The sequence below is a fragment of the Calliopsis andreniformis genome, chromosome 5 (genome assembly GCF_051401765.1).
Source record: "Calliopsis andreniformis isolate RMS-2024a chromosome 5, iyCalAndr_principal, whole genome shotgun sequence".
NCBI lineage: Eukaryota > Metazoa > Arthropoda > Insecta > Hymenoptera > Andrenidae > Calliopsis > Calliopsis andreniformis.
This window is the reverse complement of record NC_135066.1, coordinates 2,631,452-2,647,259: the sequence shown is the minus strand read 5'-3', so window position 1 is coordinate 2,647,259 and position 15,808 is coordinate 2,631,452. Positions and strand designations below refer to the sequence as shown.

The window sequence follows — 15,808 nt, the reverse complement described above, 5'->3', positions numbered from 1 at the left end:
CGTCTGCGTTCCCGTGGCCTGGGGTGGGGGTAGCCAGATGGTGGAGTGCCAATTTTTCGACGCACTCGCAAACGTGACCGCGAAATTTGAATTCATTATAGGTGCATATGCGTGACGTATGACGTGTAATTGGGAGATATTGTTATCGGGGTTTGATAACGTGTCTCGTTGTGCTTGGGGGAAACAAGCGAAACGATTCGGTATTGTTGTAAATATTGGATGGTGAATATTTTCTTAGTTTATGTTTCTCGTAAGATGGCAATAAATGAACAGGTCTTGTATAATATACGAAATATTTATATATTTACGAAATTAGTCTTTCTATACAATTGCTTACGCACAGTCACATATTTCATCTGTTTCAATTAATAAAAAAGATGTATGTAAATGAATAATAATAATTACTCACTAATTTTTAGAGCCTGTGTGAGCTTGCCTTTCGCGTAAAATGTTTGGTAATGCGCCTGACTAATAATAATAAATAGTGACGTATATGTCGATTTGATGGAAATACGTAACGCAAAGTTATATGCATATGTACATAGTAATAGTAGTAATAATAGTATTAATAATAATACATGTTCGTGAAAATATTCATAATTTAGTAGTTTTTTTCTTTGCAATTTAGGTAATCATTTAAGGCACACCCCACGGTCTTTTACCAAGCAATTTTTCTTTTGTTCATTAATATTATATAAATAAATGTATACTGTTGTGGATGCTATTAAACCTAAATTTTATTATCGTATTACTATTTGTAGGAATAATTATTTATACTAAATATAAGTAATAATCTGTTCTGTACATAATTCTATGTCTTTCTTATGAATCTTTTAAAATGGATAGTCGTATCATTTTATTAATGATAATAATGACAGTAACATTAATAAGAATAACAAGTAATGCATAAATAAGATGCACAAGGTAAGAGCATGCTCTTTTCCCTTTCATTGTGATATCCGAATCATGAGTAGTAAAAGTAATGAAAATACAAAATAAATTTCACGAATTTTGAAGGTTGATCATGTTGTTTACCTTTTAAATAAACGATATCTTGTGAAAGTATTTCTTTTTACGAAAGAGCAATTAACAATGAGCACGTGTAAGGTAAAGAATTGTGTGATACATATATACTTCCCATTATGTAATACATACAAAGTTTTAATTACAATTAAAATTCGTAATACTACTCATGATTTAATTTAATATTATATAAAATACCTATGCCAACTTCGACAGTTTATGTATTTTTGTATGTACAAGTATAGCACCCAGACTTTGTCTCTCTGGTTGCATATTTCTACTTACTATGATACTATTGTTTATGGATAAAAAAATACTAATATATCGCATTGTCGTTGCACGGGCAGTGTTTGCGTAGTTTTGTCCATTGATAAGGCACCAGCTTTTAGGATCCTGAGATTCAACCCGCATGCTTCGACAGATTTAGAGGCATATCTATGCGACAATAAGAAATAATTAACACAGGTGCTACTACATGCAATGGATGAAAAATGCATTTCTGAATTTATACCTGAAGGAGGTGTAAGAGTTTGTTCCCTGTAGTCTTTGTAGTGATGAACTGGAGGAGATGGAGGATGAGGCGGGGGTGGTGCATACAATGGCATAGGAGGTGGATAATGGACGGGTGACGGATAATGCATCCATAAGGGTGCTCTATATGGTCCAGGAGGTAACATTGGTACACCATAAAGCGGATGCTGAAGAGGTGTATTTGTACCAATGTATGGATCCACGCGTACCCTCGGATACGAGTTACTTGATGAGTATTTCATAGTTTGTCTGTCATCTGGCTTTAATAAATTCCTTAAAAAGCCTTGCTCTTGACTTGGTTTATCTTCTCCCAAAATACTTGTTATACTGTACGACGATAATTGTTTTGGCGATGGAGTAGGAGCACTAGTTGTACAAACAGGCTGGGGTGTTGCGCGTCTTTTAGACGCCTGATCTTCTAACGAGACTCGTTCCAGCTCGCGTAAAATACGTTTACGAGGTGAAACAACGTTAGGATCTAGAAGGCGTGCCAATTTATCAATAATTACATTCAAAACCTTCCCTGTTGGTGCGCCGTTTGCCTTGCGCGATGACTTAGTACAATTTGTTACTGATTCCGGAACAAGTAAGAGAGAAGTAGGATCTAACGGGCGTCTCCGCTTTCTCGCGATCAAACGCGGATGTGCGCATAAACGATTTCTCGGATTTCTATAATAGAAAAAATTAAACTCTGTAGATATTCTACGTCTGGGATTTGCTTGTTTCCAACAATGATCTCTTTGCCAAGGACTCGATTGGACTGATGAATTATCATCAGAAACTGCAAACATAACGACAGAATTATGGTCATGCTTCTTATAGAAAATTAAAGACACACAGTAGTCTTTAACTTACCACTAAGAGAAGTAGAACTCTCTTGCCTATTTGGAGTTGTGCTAGCTGGTGGCCAGAAAGTTTTCTTTGGGACTGGGAACCATGTGGTCCTTTCTCCATCTCTACGGTGAGACAATTCCAGAATAAATTTTCCATCTTTAAAAAATTTTAATCGTCCACCAGGTGTCGGAAGTAGATTATTATCGATACGTGTTTCCGAATGATGAGTCGGTTGGGGGCTTGAATTTTTACCATTTGCCTTGGTAAGGGTAGAGTGCAATGTAGGAGGATCACGTGAGCACATTTCTGTTGTGCCCCTCACGTGACCTGCGTGAGCATGACATTCTGCTGACTTCTCACGCATGCTGACACTTTATCGAAATCCATTTTTCTCCGCTTGACCTTTCATACTTTAGCTTCTTAATGACAATCAAAGAAAAGAGGCAAGACCTTAACAAGGTCCCTCTCTTAAAGCTGTAAACGACAAATGACACAGACTTGCTAAAGCACTCTCATTTCAGAATTTAAGGAAAGCATTTTTTACAAAGAAATTCAAGTGAAACTCAAGACACAATCAAGCGATAAACTGTTTATACGGAAGAAATTCCTAAACAGCAGTGCCAAAAAATTAACGTAACAGACAAGTTTCTTTCAAGATCAACAAGACTGATAACAGCATAGAAACACAATCATATTGGTTTTGCTCATTTAAAACTGTCAAACTGACACATAGTCAAAAATTGACAGTAAGAGTGAAGCGTTGCTCAGAAATTGAACTGCTACTTTTTTTCTTATGTCCAAAAAAGAATTGTTCAGATAATGAGCCAATTAATGCACACGGATTATACAGGGTAACATCAAATTAGAAAGCACAGTATCGTTGGTCGGACAGCAACATTTTGCGCGAAATTCCAAAAGGAATTTGATATACATGAGTGGCAGTCGCTAGACACCCACCCACCCACGCACTGCCGCCTTCTGCGACGAGTTCTATTCCATCTCGATGAAGCGGCTCGTCACGTTAACAAACGTCTTCGAAGCCAGGTCCGTTAGATTTTCAGCGAATTATTCCGATCGACTCGCAACTTAGCTTTCTAAGCGCGAGATATTCACGGGCCAAACACGGGACGGGCACTCTATAGTGGAAAACACGGTTCGGCCGACACATGTGTTTCACTTCATCCACGATAGGTTTATGTGTCCACAGCAATCGAGTTTATTCGTTCGACAACCCGTTAGAACGTGCGCCCACCATCGTTTTCCTCGTGATTTTCGATCTTCGGATGTGAAAAAAAAATAAGAATTTCTCGCCTTCGTGTATCCTTCTCGTCGACAACACTGTGGCGGTTCGCAGTCCGCGCGTTCCTCCGTCTCTCGGTCCAACTCCCACGATCGGTCTGCAACACTTCCTTCGAAGCGGTAACTTACGTCGAATTTACTCTATACTCGGAATATTTCGTAAATTCAAGTTTCAAATTCAGAGATGGATTCAATTTTTCTTGAAAACTCTCGAATATCTGATCAAACAGGAACGAGATTTTTCTTTACAAGGCGTTGAATACAGTGACGGATCACTGGACGCCAAGAAGCGCGCACTCACGATTTTGGCATCGTATTCTTTCAGGTAAAAAGAATAACGTATGCTGTATTTTATAATCTGTGTACTTAATCTAAGTGAAACTGAACGAAAACTTCGGTTAAAATTTTTAAAAGGAATTTTAAATTTAAGTTGCAGGCGGGGTTTTTGAATACATAATCCATCACTGCGAAGAAAGGTGATCTCGGTTATCTTTAAACAAATTTTTTGTATTTAAATTTATTTGTTGGATAAAGATATTGTTTCTTTTTTATTCGTGAAACTTCTTTCTTCCTTTTGCTTGAAACTTCAATTGATTTGTATGAGGTCATCAATCATATTGAGATAATTTCACTGTAATAGCGTTTTAAACAACAAATTAATCTAAAGAATAATCATTATTCGGAATAAATTATTCTACCTCTACTCAAACAATATTAATAATAAAAATATGCAGTTATAATACAGTCCTAATTTCTGTAGTTTGTATTCGTCCCGTTTTCATTCGTATTTTGTTCACTTTTAATTGACCAATCGGATTCGCGATTTGTGACACTGATGAAGTTTGGCGCGCAATATCTTTGCTCGCTGATGTAACATCACGGAAAATGTTCATTGTCGTATTTTAAGACGTGTTAATTCCTTGCAGTGTTCCTCGATGCGAATTTTAGAAGAATATAAGGAATTTATTGATCGCGATACATCTGAAATTTCGTATTTCTGGAAATTCGTACAATTATTTGTCTCTTTTTCATGCGCCTGTAATGGATACATTTGCAGTGTTTTATTTTATATACTATGGGTATAATTACTTATAATCCCATTTTTCCTGACATTTTATAATAAACTTTATGTATTTTATGATAATCGATTCGAAGGAGCACGTTTTCGGAGGTAAGTGTCCTCTTTGGGCTACATCCCTTTCAACGTTGACGATGAACTCGGATATGGATGCAGACAATTTTTTCGATAAAGACACTACAAATTCTAATTGTACGAATTGGTGGAAATATGTCATCACAGATCATAATCACGAAAATATATGTAAAATGTACTTGTTAACATGTTTTTTGTCTTGTACATTTGGAGTCATATGGTTCGCTTTATTTTTAATGTGTGGAAAAGGTGGACACGATATAGCAATGCAAGTAATTATAATTTGCATCAGTAATCTAAAGTTCATTCTAATGTAAAGCTATAATTCTTACACTAATATGTAGATATGAAGCACCATGGAGAATTGTCCCTCCAGCATTACTTTTCAATTTTATATTCATGATAATAACATTATATATGACTTCTATTTTGGAAAATGGATTCGTAGAATTTAGTAGAGATCTAAAAAATATATTCCTTGAAATATGTAACAAATACAAAACACATAAGGACCTGAGGTGTGCAACATATTTTACTATGTTTCTTAACTATTGTTTTGATACAACCTTGCTTACAGTGAATGTAATATCATACAGTCATATGTGTATCCATATAATTTCCATCAACATGATGTATGCAATATATTCTCCTGGCTTCAGGTTGGATTTTGTGAACATTTCCTATGTCTCCATAGTAAGATTAAATAATGGATTAAATACTAAATATTTTCAAGGTTTTGCAATCATTAATGATGTGGAGTTGGATGGGAGGTTTCATATTATTATTTCTGAGGATAATATTAGTTATTGATTTCACGCTTTTAAAAGTAAAAATCTATGAAGTTCCACAAAACTATAATTTAAATAATGTTAATGTGGATAAAGCTGAAGAAAGTAATAACAAACACAAAGAGAAGAAAGTATAATTTTTCTATTTCATTATTATAAGACAAATAGCTGTCATTAGTACATACAAATATATCAAATACAAGTATAACTTTAAAATTTATGTAACTTGTTATTTATGTTAAGAATAGATCAACTTGGTTTTGAAAGGTATCATAAAGCAGGTAATTCAACTTTGCCTTGAACTTAAATTTCTTCCAAATCTAAACTAAACTGTTTTGAACAGTAATATTAAGTACAAGCTTTATAATTATTTAAAATATAACTGTAATTGTAATTGATAAAAATATTGATGATTTGTACATAGACTACATACACTTAATAAAAAATTAAAATCAATATGTTTTGTATTAATAACATCTTGTCATAAAAGATTTAAAAAAATTGTCTATCTGATTCTTATATTTATAATATCATGTTCTCTATAATTTGAGCTTTCTAATAAAAATTGCAATAATGAAAAAATATGCTATTCTTTTAATTTCCTATAATTATAGAAATAAAATTATGGTCATCTTACAAACTTAAATCCTTTAATTACTTCCTTAGATTGATACCATTGATAAGGAACACTTGTAATGTTTCCATGTGAATTATTTAGAAACTGAATGTCCTTGTCTTTATTAGGATTGGTTTCAAAGACTTCATTATAAACTTTAACTATATCTACGCAATTACAGTCCATTTGTATTTGATCTTTATGATGCAGTTTAATTATAAAACAATTTGTAGTTTTTATTGGTGGCATATACTGTGGTTTAGGTAAAAAAAATTCTGATAATGAATTACTATCACTCTTTTGTATTAATACAAAGGTGTTTGTGGGATTCAATGGTGCACTTATTGCATCTTGAAATTCTGAACACTCTAACATTGACCTAAAACAAAATTTTATGCTTTAACATTTGTAACAATTAAAAATAAAAGGCAGTTATATGCAAATCATTTATACTGACCTCATTAAACTTAACAGAGGCTTTCTAGAACTATGCTTATATTCAAAATGTTCTTCACTACTAAGAATATTAGATGGAAACTCCAATCTTATGTGTAACTTAGGTGATATGATCGTTGCACCAATCAATATAGCAATTTCTTTGATTTTGCAGCCTTCAAGATGAAACTGTGAATTCAATTGCTCTGAGGTACTTTTTAAAGAGCTCAGCAATGATTTTATAGAAGATGAATTTCTGTCAGTTGGCTTCACATTTCTCTGCAGTTGTGCTAACGAGTCGTATGTGAATGGTATTTGTTGTTTCTGATACAAAATATATTTTAAAAGCTCAGTTACAAGTTGTACGCAAGTATTGCTCGTCAAAGGTTCATCGAACGTTACATTGATGTCCATTTCGATTCTTTCAGAACGCTTGTAAACAAATGGGCTCATAACCTGGCTTCAGTCCTTTCACTCAAACGTATTTGCTCATATTTTCTGTACGTCCATATTTTTCGATGAAAAAATAATATTATAATATATACTTTGCAATATTAAAAGCAATATTGTTGATTAAAATTTGAACCTATCTTTCGCGGTTATAAAACGCGTATTAACGCACTAATCAACCAGAAGACAATACTGCAGTGTTGGCAATATGGCGTCATAATTAAATTTTAGTTTTACTAATTTGACCAACCTGTTCGATGAATCGTTACCCTTCCACACACCTTCAAATCATTTTTGTCCGACATCCTTCTAGTTAGCGAAAATGGCGGACGTAAAGTCACGACGCGTCGCGCAAACAGAAGATTTATCAAATGTTGAGTTTGAAACCAGCGAAGATGTGGAAGTTATTCCAACTTTCGATAATATGGGACTCAGAGATGAGTTGTTACGAGGAATATATGCTTACGGTAAGAAAAGCTTCTGGTTTTTTCTTGGAATATGTAAACATAACCTACTTCCATGCTTCATAATTGTAAACGAATCTGTACTACATATTTTTTTGTGTATGAATTATAGGTTTTGAGAAACCGTCGGCTATTCAGCAACGATCAATTAAACCGATAATGAAAGGACGCGATGTGATTGCACAAGCGCAATCTGGTACAGGAAAAACAGCAACATTTTCGATTGCTATATTACAGTCATTAGACACACAAGTTAGAGAAACACAAGTATTGGTTCTATCTCCTACAAGAGAGTTGGCAACACAAATACAAAAAGTTATTCTAGCGTTAGGAGATTTCATGAATGTTCAGTGTCATGCTTGTATAGGAGGCACAAATCTTGGAGAAGATATTAGGAAACTAGATTATGGGCAGCATGTAGTATCTGGCACACCTGGCAGAGTATTTGGTAAATTGGTTATTGGAGTTAATAGTATATATATATATGTAAATAAGATTAATAATTTTATATCTTCTTTAGATATGATAAAAAGGCGGGTTCTCAGGACAAGAGCCATAAAAATGTTGGTCCTTGATGAGTCAGATGAAATGTTAAACAAAGGCTTTAAGGAACAAATTTATGATGTATATAGATATCTGCCACCTGCAACACAAGTTGTACTTGTATCAGCCACATTACCACACGAAATTCTTGAAATGACAAGTAAATTTATGACTGATCCTGTTCGTATTCTTGTTAAACGGTAAGCTTTATTCTTTTACTAATTACAAAAAGTAATTTCGTTTCATTTGTATTATCTAAATGAACTTTTTACAGTGATGAGTTGACACTGGAAGGAATCAAGCAGTTCTTCGTGGCTGTTGAAAGAGAAGAATGGAAATTTGATACTCTGTGTGATTTATATGATACACTAACAATAACACAGGCTGTAATCTTTTGTAATACCAAACGTAAAGTAGATTGGTTAACAGAAAAAATGAGGGAAGCCAATTTCACAGTCTGCTCTATGCATGGTGATATGCCTCAGAAAGAAAGAGATAACATTATGAAAGAATTCCGAGCTGGTCAAAGGTATGTTTTTTATTGTATGCAATACTCTGAATAAGATAGTTTTATATTTTTATATTATTCTTTTTTACAGCCGCGTGTTAATCACAACCGATGTATGGGCGAGAGGAATAGACGTGCAGCAGGTGTCTCTTGTCATCAATTACGATTTGCCCAATAATCGTGAGTTATATATTCATAGAATAGGTCGTTCTGGACGTTTCGGAAGAAAAGGTGTTTCGATTAATTTTGTTAAAACTGACGACATCAGGATTCTTCGAGATATTGAGCAATATTATTCGACACAAATTGATGAGATGCCTATGAATGTAGCAGACTTAATATAAATTTAAGGTTTATAATTGTATTAAAAAACAGTTTATGTAAAGAAAAGGTATTTTTATTCAAATTTCATGAAATTATGTTTTCCATCTTATTTTTTTCTAAGAATGAAAGGATTCTTAAACACAGCATTAGTATCAGAAAAATATATTACCTTGAAAAATCATAGAAATTTTAATATATACATGTTTTTAATTTCTAAAAGCACTACAAATATGTAAAGGTAAAAAAGATTGATTCACCACAAAATGTAACTAACTTTTGACAGAGTTATAAGAATACAAATAAAAATTATTTATACCTTATAATGTAATAATTAATACTGTATGTACCTAATATTAGATTTAATAAAATTACTTTGTACAATGTTCATTGTCTAAAAAAAAGTAAAATTATTTACTGCTCAGCTGAAATAATCAATAACTAGTTCCATGGCTTAGATGGCAGTAGAGCAGTGTTTTGACTGAACACCTTACAAACATTAATTGAGATTTTCACAGTCTATAAAAACAATTGGTTTGGATCTTAAATTGTAATCACACTTCAAATACTTTACACTATTTAGAGAATCTATAGCACACAAATAATTATGGCAATATATTTAATGTTAACATGTGATAGAAGTGAAAAATATAAACAAACCAACATGTTTCTTTATGAAATTAAATTCCTGAATAGCAAGTTTTGAGCTACTCACAATGCTAGATAAATATTTTCCATTTAATGTGTGGTTAGATAGTTATTAAAGAATATGGAGGTACAAGAAGATTGTACGGTTCGAAGAGTACAACCAATTCGTCGTTATCAAAATGATTATAAACCTGATGGACATACATCAGCCTGTAAGCAATAATACTTCTACTTTCAGTTGTATTTAGAATAATTTTTTACTAAGATGTTTTTTTATTCAGCGATAATGGTAAATCAGCCACAGTATTTGAATGCGGGAAGACCCACTGTTCGAATAGCTGTATATTTAACGACTGGAGTGTTTCTAACAATGGATATTGACCAAAACTCTACTGCCCAACAAATTCTTGCAATAATACAATCAGAAGGAGAACTTGGATTAGTAAGAACTCCTCTACTTACTGGCCAAACAATATTTGCCTTATGGCTGTGTTCTTCAAGATTAGAAGTTCAATTACGCCCAAATCATAAACCTATAGAATTAGCTGCAAAATGGAATCGTTTAGCAAAGAAATACAGTTCTCAGAGAGAAGAGAATGACGAAGAACCTTTACTATGCCTTCGAAGAAATGTATTTCTTTCCAGATCTGATGAAGAACAAATAAAAGAAGCTAAAGTATTAGAACTATTATATGCAGAAGCTAGAAATAATGTGCTGCAAGGTAAAAAAAAGTTTGTTCAAAATTTAATTAATTCCATTATTTTGTATAATTTTTTAATATGTATTTTTAGGACGTTATCCATGTGAAGGCCAAGCACGATATGCTAGTTTAGGAGCATTGCAAGCACGTATTGAATTAGGTCCATACAATCCGCAGAGTCATACATTAGCATTTTTCAGAAGGCATCGTGGCCGCTTCTTACCTCATCATTATACATCCCCTAGTCTTTTGCTGGGTCTAGGTCTTGGCTTAGGCTTGGTAGGAGGAAAAGGAGCACCAGAGGCACGCCTCCTTGAACAGTATAAACGAATACCTAATCATACAGGCACCAGCACGAACCCAAGGAAACTTATTAGAAAATACTTAGAATTTTGTTGGAGTTTGCCATGCTACGGTGCAGCATTTTTCCAAGGACAAATTGAACGTCCTGTAAGAGGTCTCGCGTCATGGATCACAAATCGTGATATGCATGTCCTTATAGCTATTAATTCAGCTGGTGTTTATATCGTCGACGACATGCAGTGTGTAAGTAATCTGAACTTATATAATAATAAATTAACAAGCATACAATAAATTACAAAAAACTTTTGTACAGAGTTTATTGTTGGGATTGAGATATTCAGAACTTAGCTGGGAAATGGCGAAGCCTTCTGACGAGGGAAACCTGGACTGTCTGCCTTGTTTATTCTTACAATTTCCTGTACGAGAAAATGGGACGCGCGTTTACAAAATTCTACAAGTATTCTCAAGACAAGTATGTTTTATTTCTGCTAAAACGTTGTATGTAAAAAGAGATTGGATTGAAGTATTTATTTATAGGCAATAATGATGGATACTTTAATTTCTGGATTTGCTGAGGAACATCGTCGTCATGGAGCTAACGGAGATGTTGCGAATGTCGATCGTTTAACAGATCATTCGATAGGATCTAATACTGGGAGTTTCACGAATAAACTTAGCAAATTTACGTTGGCCACGTTCGACGATGAAGGTGGTAGCATAAATATTTGATTTAAAATTAAGGAAAGTTATATTTAAAATTTATTTTAGGTCGATGTATTGGACAAATGGGTTCCTGGTCTGTTCAATAAGTTATACTATTCCCTTCGTTCAAAACTGTCTCGAATTGCTAGAAGCTGTGGATGTTGGTTCAGGTTATCCACCAAGGCATTGAACCGGATGGGAACTAAATCTCTGTGACGATTTAATCTAGTCTCTAAAGTTTGCAGGTGGAAATTAATCTCATTCATTTCCTCCAATATTTTATCTTCTTCTTCGCGGGATAAGTCTTCGGTCTATAAAAAGTATTTATATTTAAATATAATTCTGTATAAATACCTACGTGCGTGTAATAAGATCATTTTATAAAAAAGATACTGGACCTGTGTCAATTGCGTCTGCTTCTTCGCCAGCTCTTGCGATAACTCATCAAATTTATGCAAAATTTTATTCGCCCTTTGTATGAGTAGCTGCTTGTAATCTTCGATACATTCGTGTCGCAATACATATGCATAACTTTTAGATACTTCTGAGGGATTTCCAATGCGCGCTAAGTGTGGTTTTAAGTAGTCCACTATCTCTGTGATATCTCTCTGACTTTGCTCGCGTGTTCGTTCGATCTACATTCATACAATATATGTTAATTCAATGAACAAATTTGTTACTGTCACTTACGTACCTTTAATAATTCAATCCGAGACTCTGATTCTCTCAATGTATCATATATAGATATTAGCAATTTTGGTGTTAAACATTCCTCGTCTTTTGTTTTCAAAAAGGTTGTTACTTCTTCTTCGGCCTCTCTGACTCGAGATGTTGATTCATCTTCCTCCTTAAGTTGTCTATCTAACTCATTCAATAATTCGAGGCCCTTATCAGGTTCACCTAAAGGCTATTAAAAAAGTAATTTGAGAAGCATTTTTGGTAAGTACTGTCGCAGCAAAATTAAACGATCACTAATTTTGGATAAAAAAATTGCCGATTTTTGAGCTGCTGTAACTTTGCGAAAAAAAATCGTACAGTAGCGAGCTTGGACTCATTATAAAGGGCAAAGTCTCTACTTTACCATCCCTGAATTGAATTTTCTCGAAAAAATTTTTATACTCGGCTGCAAGTCCAGAGAGGGAAGCTTGTTTTTCCCAAAATATTTTCCAAGTTCAATAAACTCTCTGAATCGGGATAAATTTTTTCTGCGACTCATTCTACAGTAAATATCAAGTCTGAAGCCTCCCCTGTCCAACGAGATTTTAAAAAATGATGTACGATTTTTTTTCGCTGAGTTATTGCACTTTGAATGAAAAGTGTAGTTTTGTATCACTTCATTCAAAATGTACTTTGGTCACCACTTCATTCAGACTGCGATAACTCGGCAAAAAAAAATCGTAGATCATTTTTTAAGGGCTCATTCAAAAAGGAAGACTTCCCCCTATAATTTCACCCTAAAAGGAATCCCGGAAAAAATTTATTAAGCTCTGTACAGACGTCTGAATTTGGGAGATATTTGAGGAAAAAGTACCCCCCCCCTTTCTCGCCCCACAGCGAAACATCGAAGGTTCTCCGGGCAAATTCAATTATGGGGTGTGAAAATAGAGGCTTTGTTCTTTAAAATGAGACCAGGCTCACTATTGTGCGATTTTTTTTCGCGATGTTACAGCAGCTTAAAGATTGACAATTTTTTGTCCCAAAATTAGTGATTCTTAATTTTGCTCCGAAGAATACATTTATCAACAGTGAGTAAAAATTCACATTATATCCTTTAGTCATCGTAGGATTAAGAGCTAATCGATCTCCTCTTTCTGCCAATGGTGGTTTTATATACGTTCGAGTAGCTCTCGTATATAGCCCTGGTTTATAATGATATGTAAGACGTATCTCATTTTCACCAATAGCAAATTCACGAATTGCTATATCTCTGTTAGCTTTGATTGCTTCATTTCTATTAAACTTCTCAGTAATTTTCTAAAAGTAAAATACTATGCTGTAGTTGATGCTGTATTGTATGTTACATATCTTCCAGAATATCAGTTTTTACATTACCCAAATATATCGGAAGTGTACATCGTGCGGCATAATGGCGCTTCTTTCTCGAGAAAACTCAACGTGCCTGTTCTCAAGCCGATCGAAATTCTAATTTTACCATAGGAATGTTAAAAAACATGCAATTAACACAAACGAAATACCTCGTTCGTGCCATCAATTTAATTGCAACTTTAACGCTTACCGATAATATAGAAAATCTTCCCGATCCACGAAATGTTGGGTCAAAAAGCTTGGATGCAGTTCGATTCGCGATAGCCCGTCGTATCGAGCAATGTGGTAAAAATCTAAAATTCGCTCAGTCTCTATCGTACTAATATCGTAAGAAAAATATCGGTGTTCTACAAATTTGATCATTAGTTACCAAAGAGGAAAAAATTTTCTATCGAATTATGTACATTTACCTTTACACCGATCTGGCCGTCCCCTCTGATAGTAATCTATTACGGAGTCATCTTTAAATTTCTTCCTATGCTCCACAAGGCAATCTGATCTATTAGCATAATACTCGTACAATTCAATAGGTGCCTTGTAATCATAATCATTGTAAATAATTATTCTCCGTATCAATCCATCGGTGTGAAGATACGGTGCATAGAGTTCGACTATCGCTTTTTTATAAGATTTTGTTTTCATTCCATTCGGGTATCTCCTTTCGAATTCTAAAGCATAAAATTAGATAGATATAAAATAGTATCCTAAATTGTGGGAACAGAGAAGCTTTCACAAACCTTTTTCATCGATGTGTATCTCATTTACATAGGAAGCAGGCATATCTAAATGCTCCTCTTGCATTATTGCAGAATCTTCGTCGATTTCTTCTCCTCGCATTACCCATGGTTCTCCAGGAAGTAAGTGCTCCCACAGTTCGACTTTCGTTAAATCCCATTTTATGTTTGCACACGATTGTGAAGATGGTTGCATATTCACCCAATAATTCAGATCGTTCCATATGCTCTCTACCCCCAAATATAGCTGATCCGCGTTATCATCAGTCGGTTTATAAGAAACACCAGTCGAAGGTTCGATAAAAAGTGGTCCGGAGAATTCTTGATCTCTTAATCCTCTCAGCTCTGGTAAAATTGCTACCCAAGCATGTATCCTGTGTCCCCAGTACTTGTCTGTGGGAAGTTGCTCTAACTCCTAAATCAGAAAATATTTTTTACAGAAGTGAAATCTTTATTATACACTGCTGGTTTGAAGTCTATATGTATATCACAGACGACTATGCAGGATAGACAAGACATTTAGTGGACTTTCGTGTCACACGAAAAATTAATACTTCCCATTAAACAATCATCGTAACAACTGATTGTTAATAGCAATCGCGAGCAATAATTAATCAAATTATCAATATTTTATGCAAGTGCATACTGTGTGTGATTGTTATTAACAATATGTGTACTAAACATTGTTGCTCAGATGATTATTTTACGGAAAATATCAATTTTTCGCAAAATATTGCTCTCTAGATCAACTTTAAAATTTCTACCACCCGAAGAACTTTTCTGATTGGTTCCCCTTCTTCCCTGAGACAGTATAAATACTTCTGAAGGAGCACGAGTGTCTCACTTGCTGCGGGTCCTCCAGCAGGTGCGGATCCTCCTGGGGATCCACTGGAGGAACTCCTGGAACCTTGTCCATACTAGACCTCAGATCACTACGGACCCTGGACGCTCTGACCAGTGGTCATCTTGACCAGTGGTCAACTTGACCAGTGGGCAGTTTGACCAGCGGTCAAGTGGTCATTCTGGTCAATCGGTAAGTTTTACTCAAATTAAAAAAATTTTTTTTTCGTTGTCTCTATTTTGCATGTACCTTGACCTTCTCTTCTGTTTCCACTATTTTCTATGTACCCTGCCCCATCTCAACACCCAAAGTTACGCTTTTCCCCTTTATTATCGTTTAGATTTGGATTCAATGAAATCCAATTAATATTTCTACTTCTTACACTTATGTTTCATTCAATTCAAAGGGAGCTTGATGGAACTTTGTTTCCATTTATCTCGTGTGTGTTAAAATGTCTGTAATAGCTAATATCCCTTCCCCTTCCGCCATCTAGCAGGTACTTTGTTAGCTAGTGAACTGAGACGGAACTACATCATTGTTTCGATGGCAGTCGTAGAGTTTGGACGTTTAGGAAACTTCGTGAATATTTAAGTGAGTATAATCTGTCTATCATCGTGTAACATCTTTTTATCTTTACTAGTAGTCTTTTTTGTATCCTATTACTACATTTGTATATTGTATTTCTCGACGTATAGTTACAAATTTGTATCATATCTCATTTAAAAGTTTAACCAACTTTTACCATTCTCCACCGTTCTCGAAATGTATTAATTAGTATTTTCAACATCGAATAATGGCATTTAATCGCAGAATACTTGTATTTATTGAGATTTATTGTTCCTAAATTCGATTTTCTTCTCTGTTATAG

The 15,808-nt window shown here is 34.4% G+C and overlaps 6 protein-coding genes across 7 annotated transcripts in view; 3 read left to right on the top strand and 3 right to left on the bottom strand.

Moving 5' to 3' along the window:
* Positions 1-287: 287 nt before the first annotated feature.
* H (transcriptional corepressor hairless) lies at positions 288-3,744 on the bottom strand. Of its 2 annotated transcripts, XM_076379200.1 has the most exons (4): positions 3,346-3,744; positions 2,410-2,862; positions 1,535-2,335; positions 288-1,458 (listed from the first exon to the last, which is right to left on the bottom strand). In XM_076379200.1, exons 2-4 carry the CDS (start codon positions 2,750-2,752, stop codon positions 1,424-1,426), a joined length of 1,179 nt encoding a protein of 392 aa, XP_076235315.1. In that variant the 5' UTR covers positions 2,753-2,862; positions 3,346-3,744; the 3' UTR covers positions 288-1,423. The 2 variants fall into 2 exon arrangements, with proteins under 2 accessions (XP_076235315.1, XP_076235314.1); XM_076379199.1 differs by having other exon boundaries at positions 2,410-3,744.
* Positions 3,745-4,529: 785 nt separating this feature from the next.
* Positions 4,530-5,938, top strand: LOC143178950 (uncharacterized). Its single transcript, XM_076377897.1, is given in 4 exon segments — positions 4,530-4,766; positions 4,843-5,108; positions 5,185-5,577; positions 5,579-5,938. Coding segments are annotated over 4 exon segments (990 nt in total). The 5' UTR covers positions 4,530-4,622; the 3' UTR covers positions 5,766-5,938.
* LOC143178949 (MAD2L1-binding protein) lies at positions 5,938-7,303 on the bottom strand. Its single transcript, XM_076377896.1, has 2 exons — positions 6,702-7,303; positions 5,938-6,623 (listed from the first exon to the last, which is right to left on the bottom strand). Exons 1-2 carry the CDS (start codon positions 7,130-7,132, stop codon positions 6,257-6,259), a joined length of 798 nt encoding a protein of 265 aa, XP_076234011.1. The 5' UTR covers positions 7,133-7,303; the 3' UTR covers positions 5,938-6,256.
* Positions 7,304-7,442: 139 nt separating this feature from the next.
* Positions 7,443-9,269, top strand: LOC143179818 (eukaryotic initiation factor 4A-III). The gene is made up of 5 exons (XM_076379198.1): positions 7,443-7,596; positions 7,706-8,041; positions 8,114-8,336; positions 8,411-8,665; positions 8,736-9,269. Exons 1-5 carry the CDS (start codon positions 7,452-7,454, stop codon positions 8,986-8,988), a joined length of 1,212 nt encoding a protein of 403 aa, XP_076235313.1. The 5' UTR covers positions 7,443-7,451; the 3' UTR covers positions 8,989-9,269.
* Positions 9,270-9,412: 143 nt separating this feature from the next.
* Bili (FERM domain-containing protein 8 Bili) lies at positions 9,413-11,711 on the top strand. The gene is made up of 6 exons (XM_076379197.1): positions 9,413-9,825; positions 9,895-10,335; positions 10,406-10,860; positions 10,931-11,089; positions 11,155-11,326; positions 11,386-11,711. Exons 1-6 carry the CDS (start codon positions 9,735-9,737, stop codon positions 11,424-11,426), a joined length of 1,359 nt encoding a protein of 452 aa, XP_076235312.1. The 5' UTR covers positions 9,413-9,734; the 3' UTR covers positions 11,427-11,711.
* LOC143179815 (dynein regulatory complex subunit 7-like) overlaps positions 11,433-15,808 on the bottom strand; it is a 150,577-nt gene continuing 146,201 nt past the window's right edge. The window contains exons 4-11 of the mRNA XM_076379195.1: positions 14,103-14,514; positions 13,776-14,033; positions 13,556-13,712; positions 13,372-13,438; positions 13,081-13,293; positions 12,014-12,226; positions 11,718-11,954; positions 11,433-11,630 (exon numbers count right to left, since the gene is read on the bottom strand). Of these exons, the coding sequence (XP_076235310.1) occupies positions 11,433-11,630; positions 11,718-11,954; positions 12,014-12,226; positions 13,081-13,293; positions 13,372-13,438; positions 13,556-13,712; positions 13,776-14,033; positions 14,103-14,514 (1,755 nt within the window). The remainder of the gene's footprint in view (positions 11,631-11,717; positions 11,955-12,013; positions 12,227-13,080; positions 13,294-13,371; positions 13,439-13,555; positions 13,713-13,775; positions 14,034-14,102; positions 14,515-15,808) is intronic.

Excerpts from the sequence above, each read along its gene's own strand:
- LOC143179818 (XM_076379198.1), top strand. The coding sequence starts at position 7,452 with ATGGCGGACGTAAAGTCACGACGCGTCGCGCAAACAGAAGATTTATCA. Across the intron at positions 7,597-7,705 it reads ACGAGGAATATATGCTTACG|GTTTTGAGAAACCGTCGGCT; the intron begins GTAAGAAAAGCT and ends TATGAATTATAG. Across the intron at positions 8,666-8,735 it reads GAATTCCGAGCTGGTCAAAG|CCGCGTGTTAATCACAACCG; the intron begins GTATGTTTTTTA and ends TCTTTTTTACAG.
- Bili (XM_076379197.1), top strand. The coding sequence starts at position 9,735 with ATGGAGGTACAAGAAGATTGTACGGTTCGAAGAGTACAACCAATTCGT. Across the intron at positions 11,090-11,154 it reads TACAAGTATTCTCAAGACAA|GCAATAATGATGGATACTTT; the intron begins GTATGTTTTATT and ends ATTTATTTATAG. Across the intron at positions 11,327-11,385 it reads GGCCACGTTCGACGATGAAG|GTCGATGTATTGGACAAATG; the intron begins GTGGTAGCATAA and ends AATTTATTTTAG.
- H (XM_076379199.1), bottom strand. The coding sequence starts at position 2,752 with ATGCGTGAGAAGTCAGCAGAATGTCATGCTCACGCAGGTCACGTGAGG. Across the intron at positions 2,336-2,409 it reads GAGTTCTACTTCTCTTAGTG|TTTCTGATGATAATTCATCA; the intron begins GTAAGTTAAAGA and ends TTATGTTTGCAG. Across the intron at positions 1,459-1,534 it reads AACTCTTACACCTCCTTCAG|ATATGCCTCTAAATCTGTCG; the intron begins GTATAAATTCAG and ends ATTGTCGCATAG.
- LOC143178949 (XM_076377896.1), bottom strand. The coding sequence starts at position 7,132 with ATGAGCCCATTTGTTTACAAGCGTTCTGAAAGAATCGAAATGGACATC. Across the intron at positions 6,624-6,701 it reads CCTCTGTTAAGTTTAATGAG|GTCAATGTTAGAGTGTTCAG; the intron begins GTCAGTATAAAT and ends ATTTTGTTTTAG.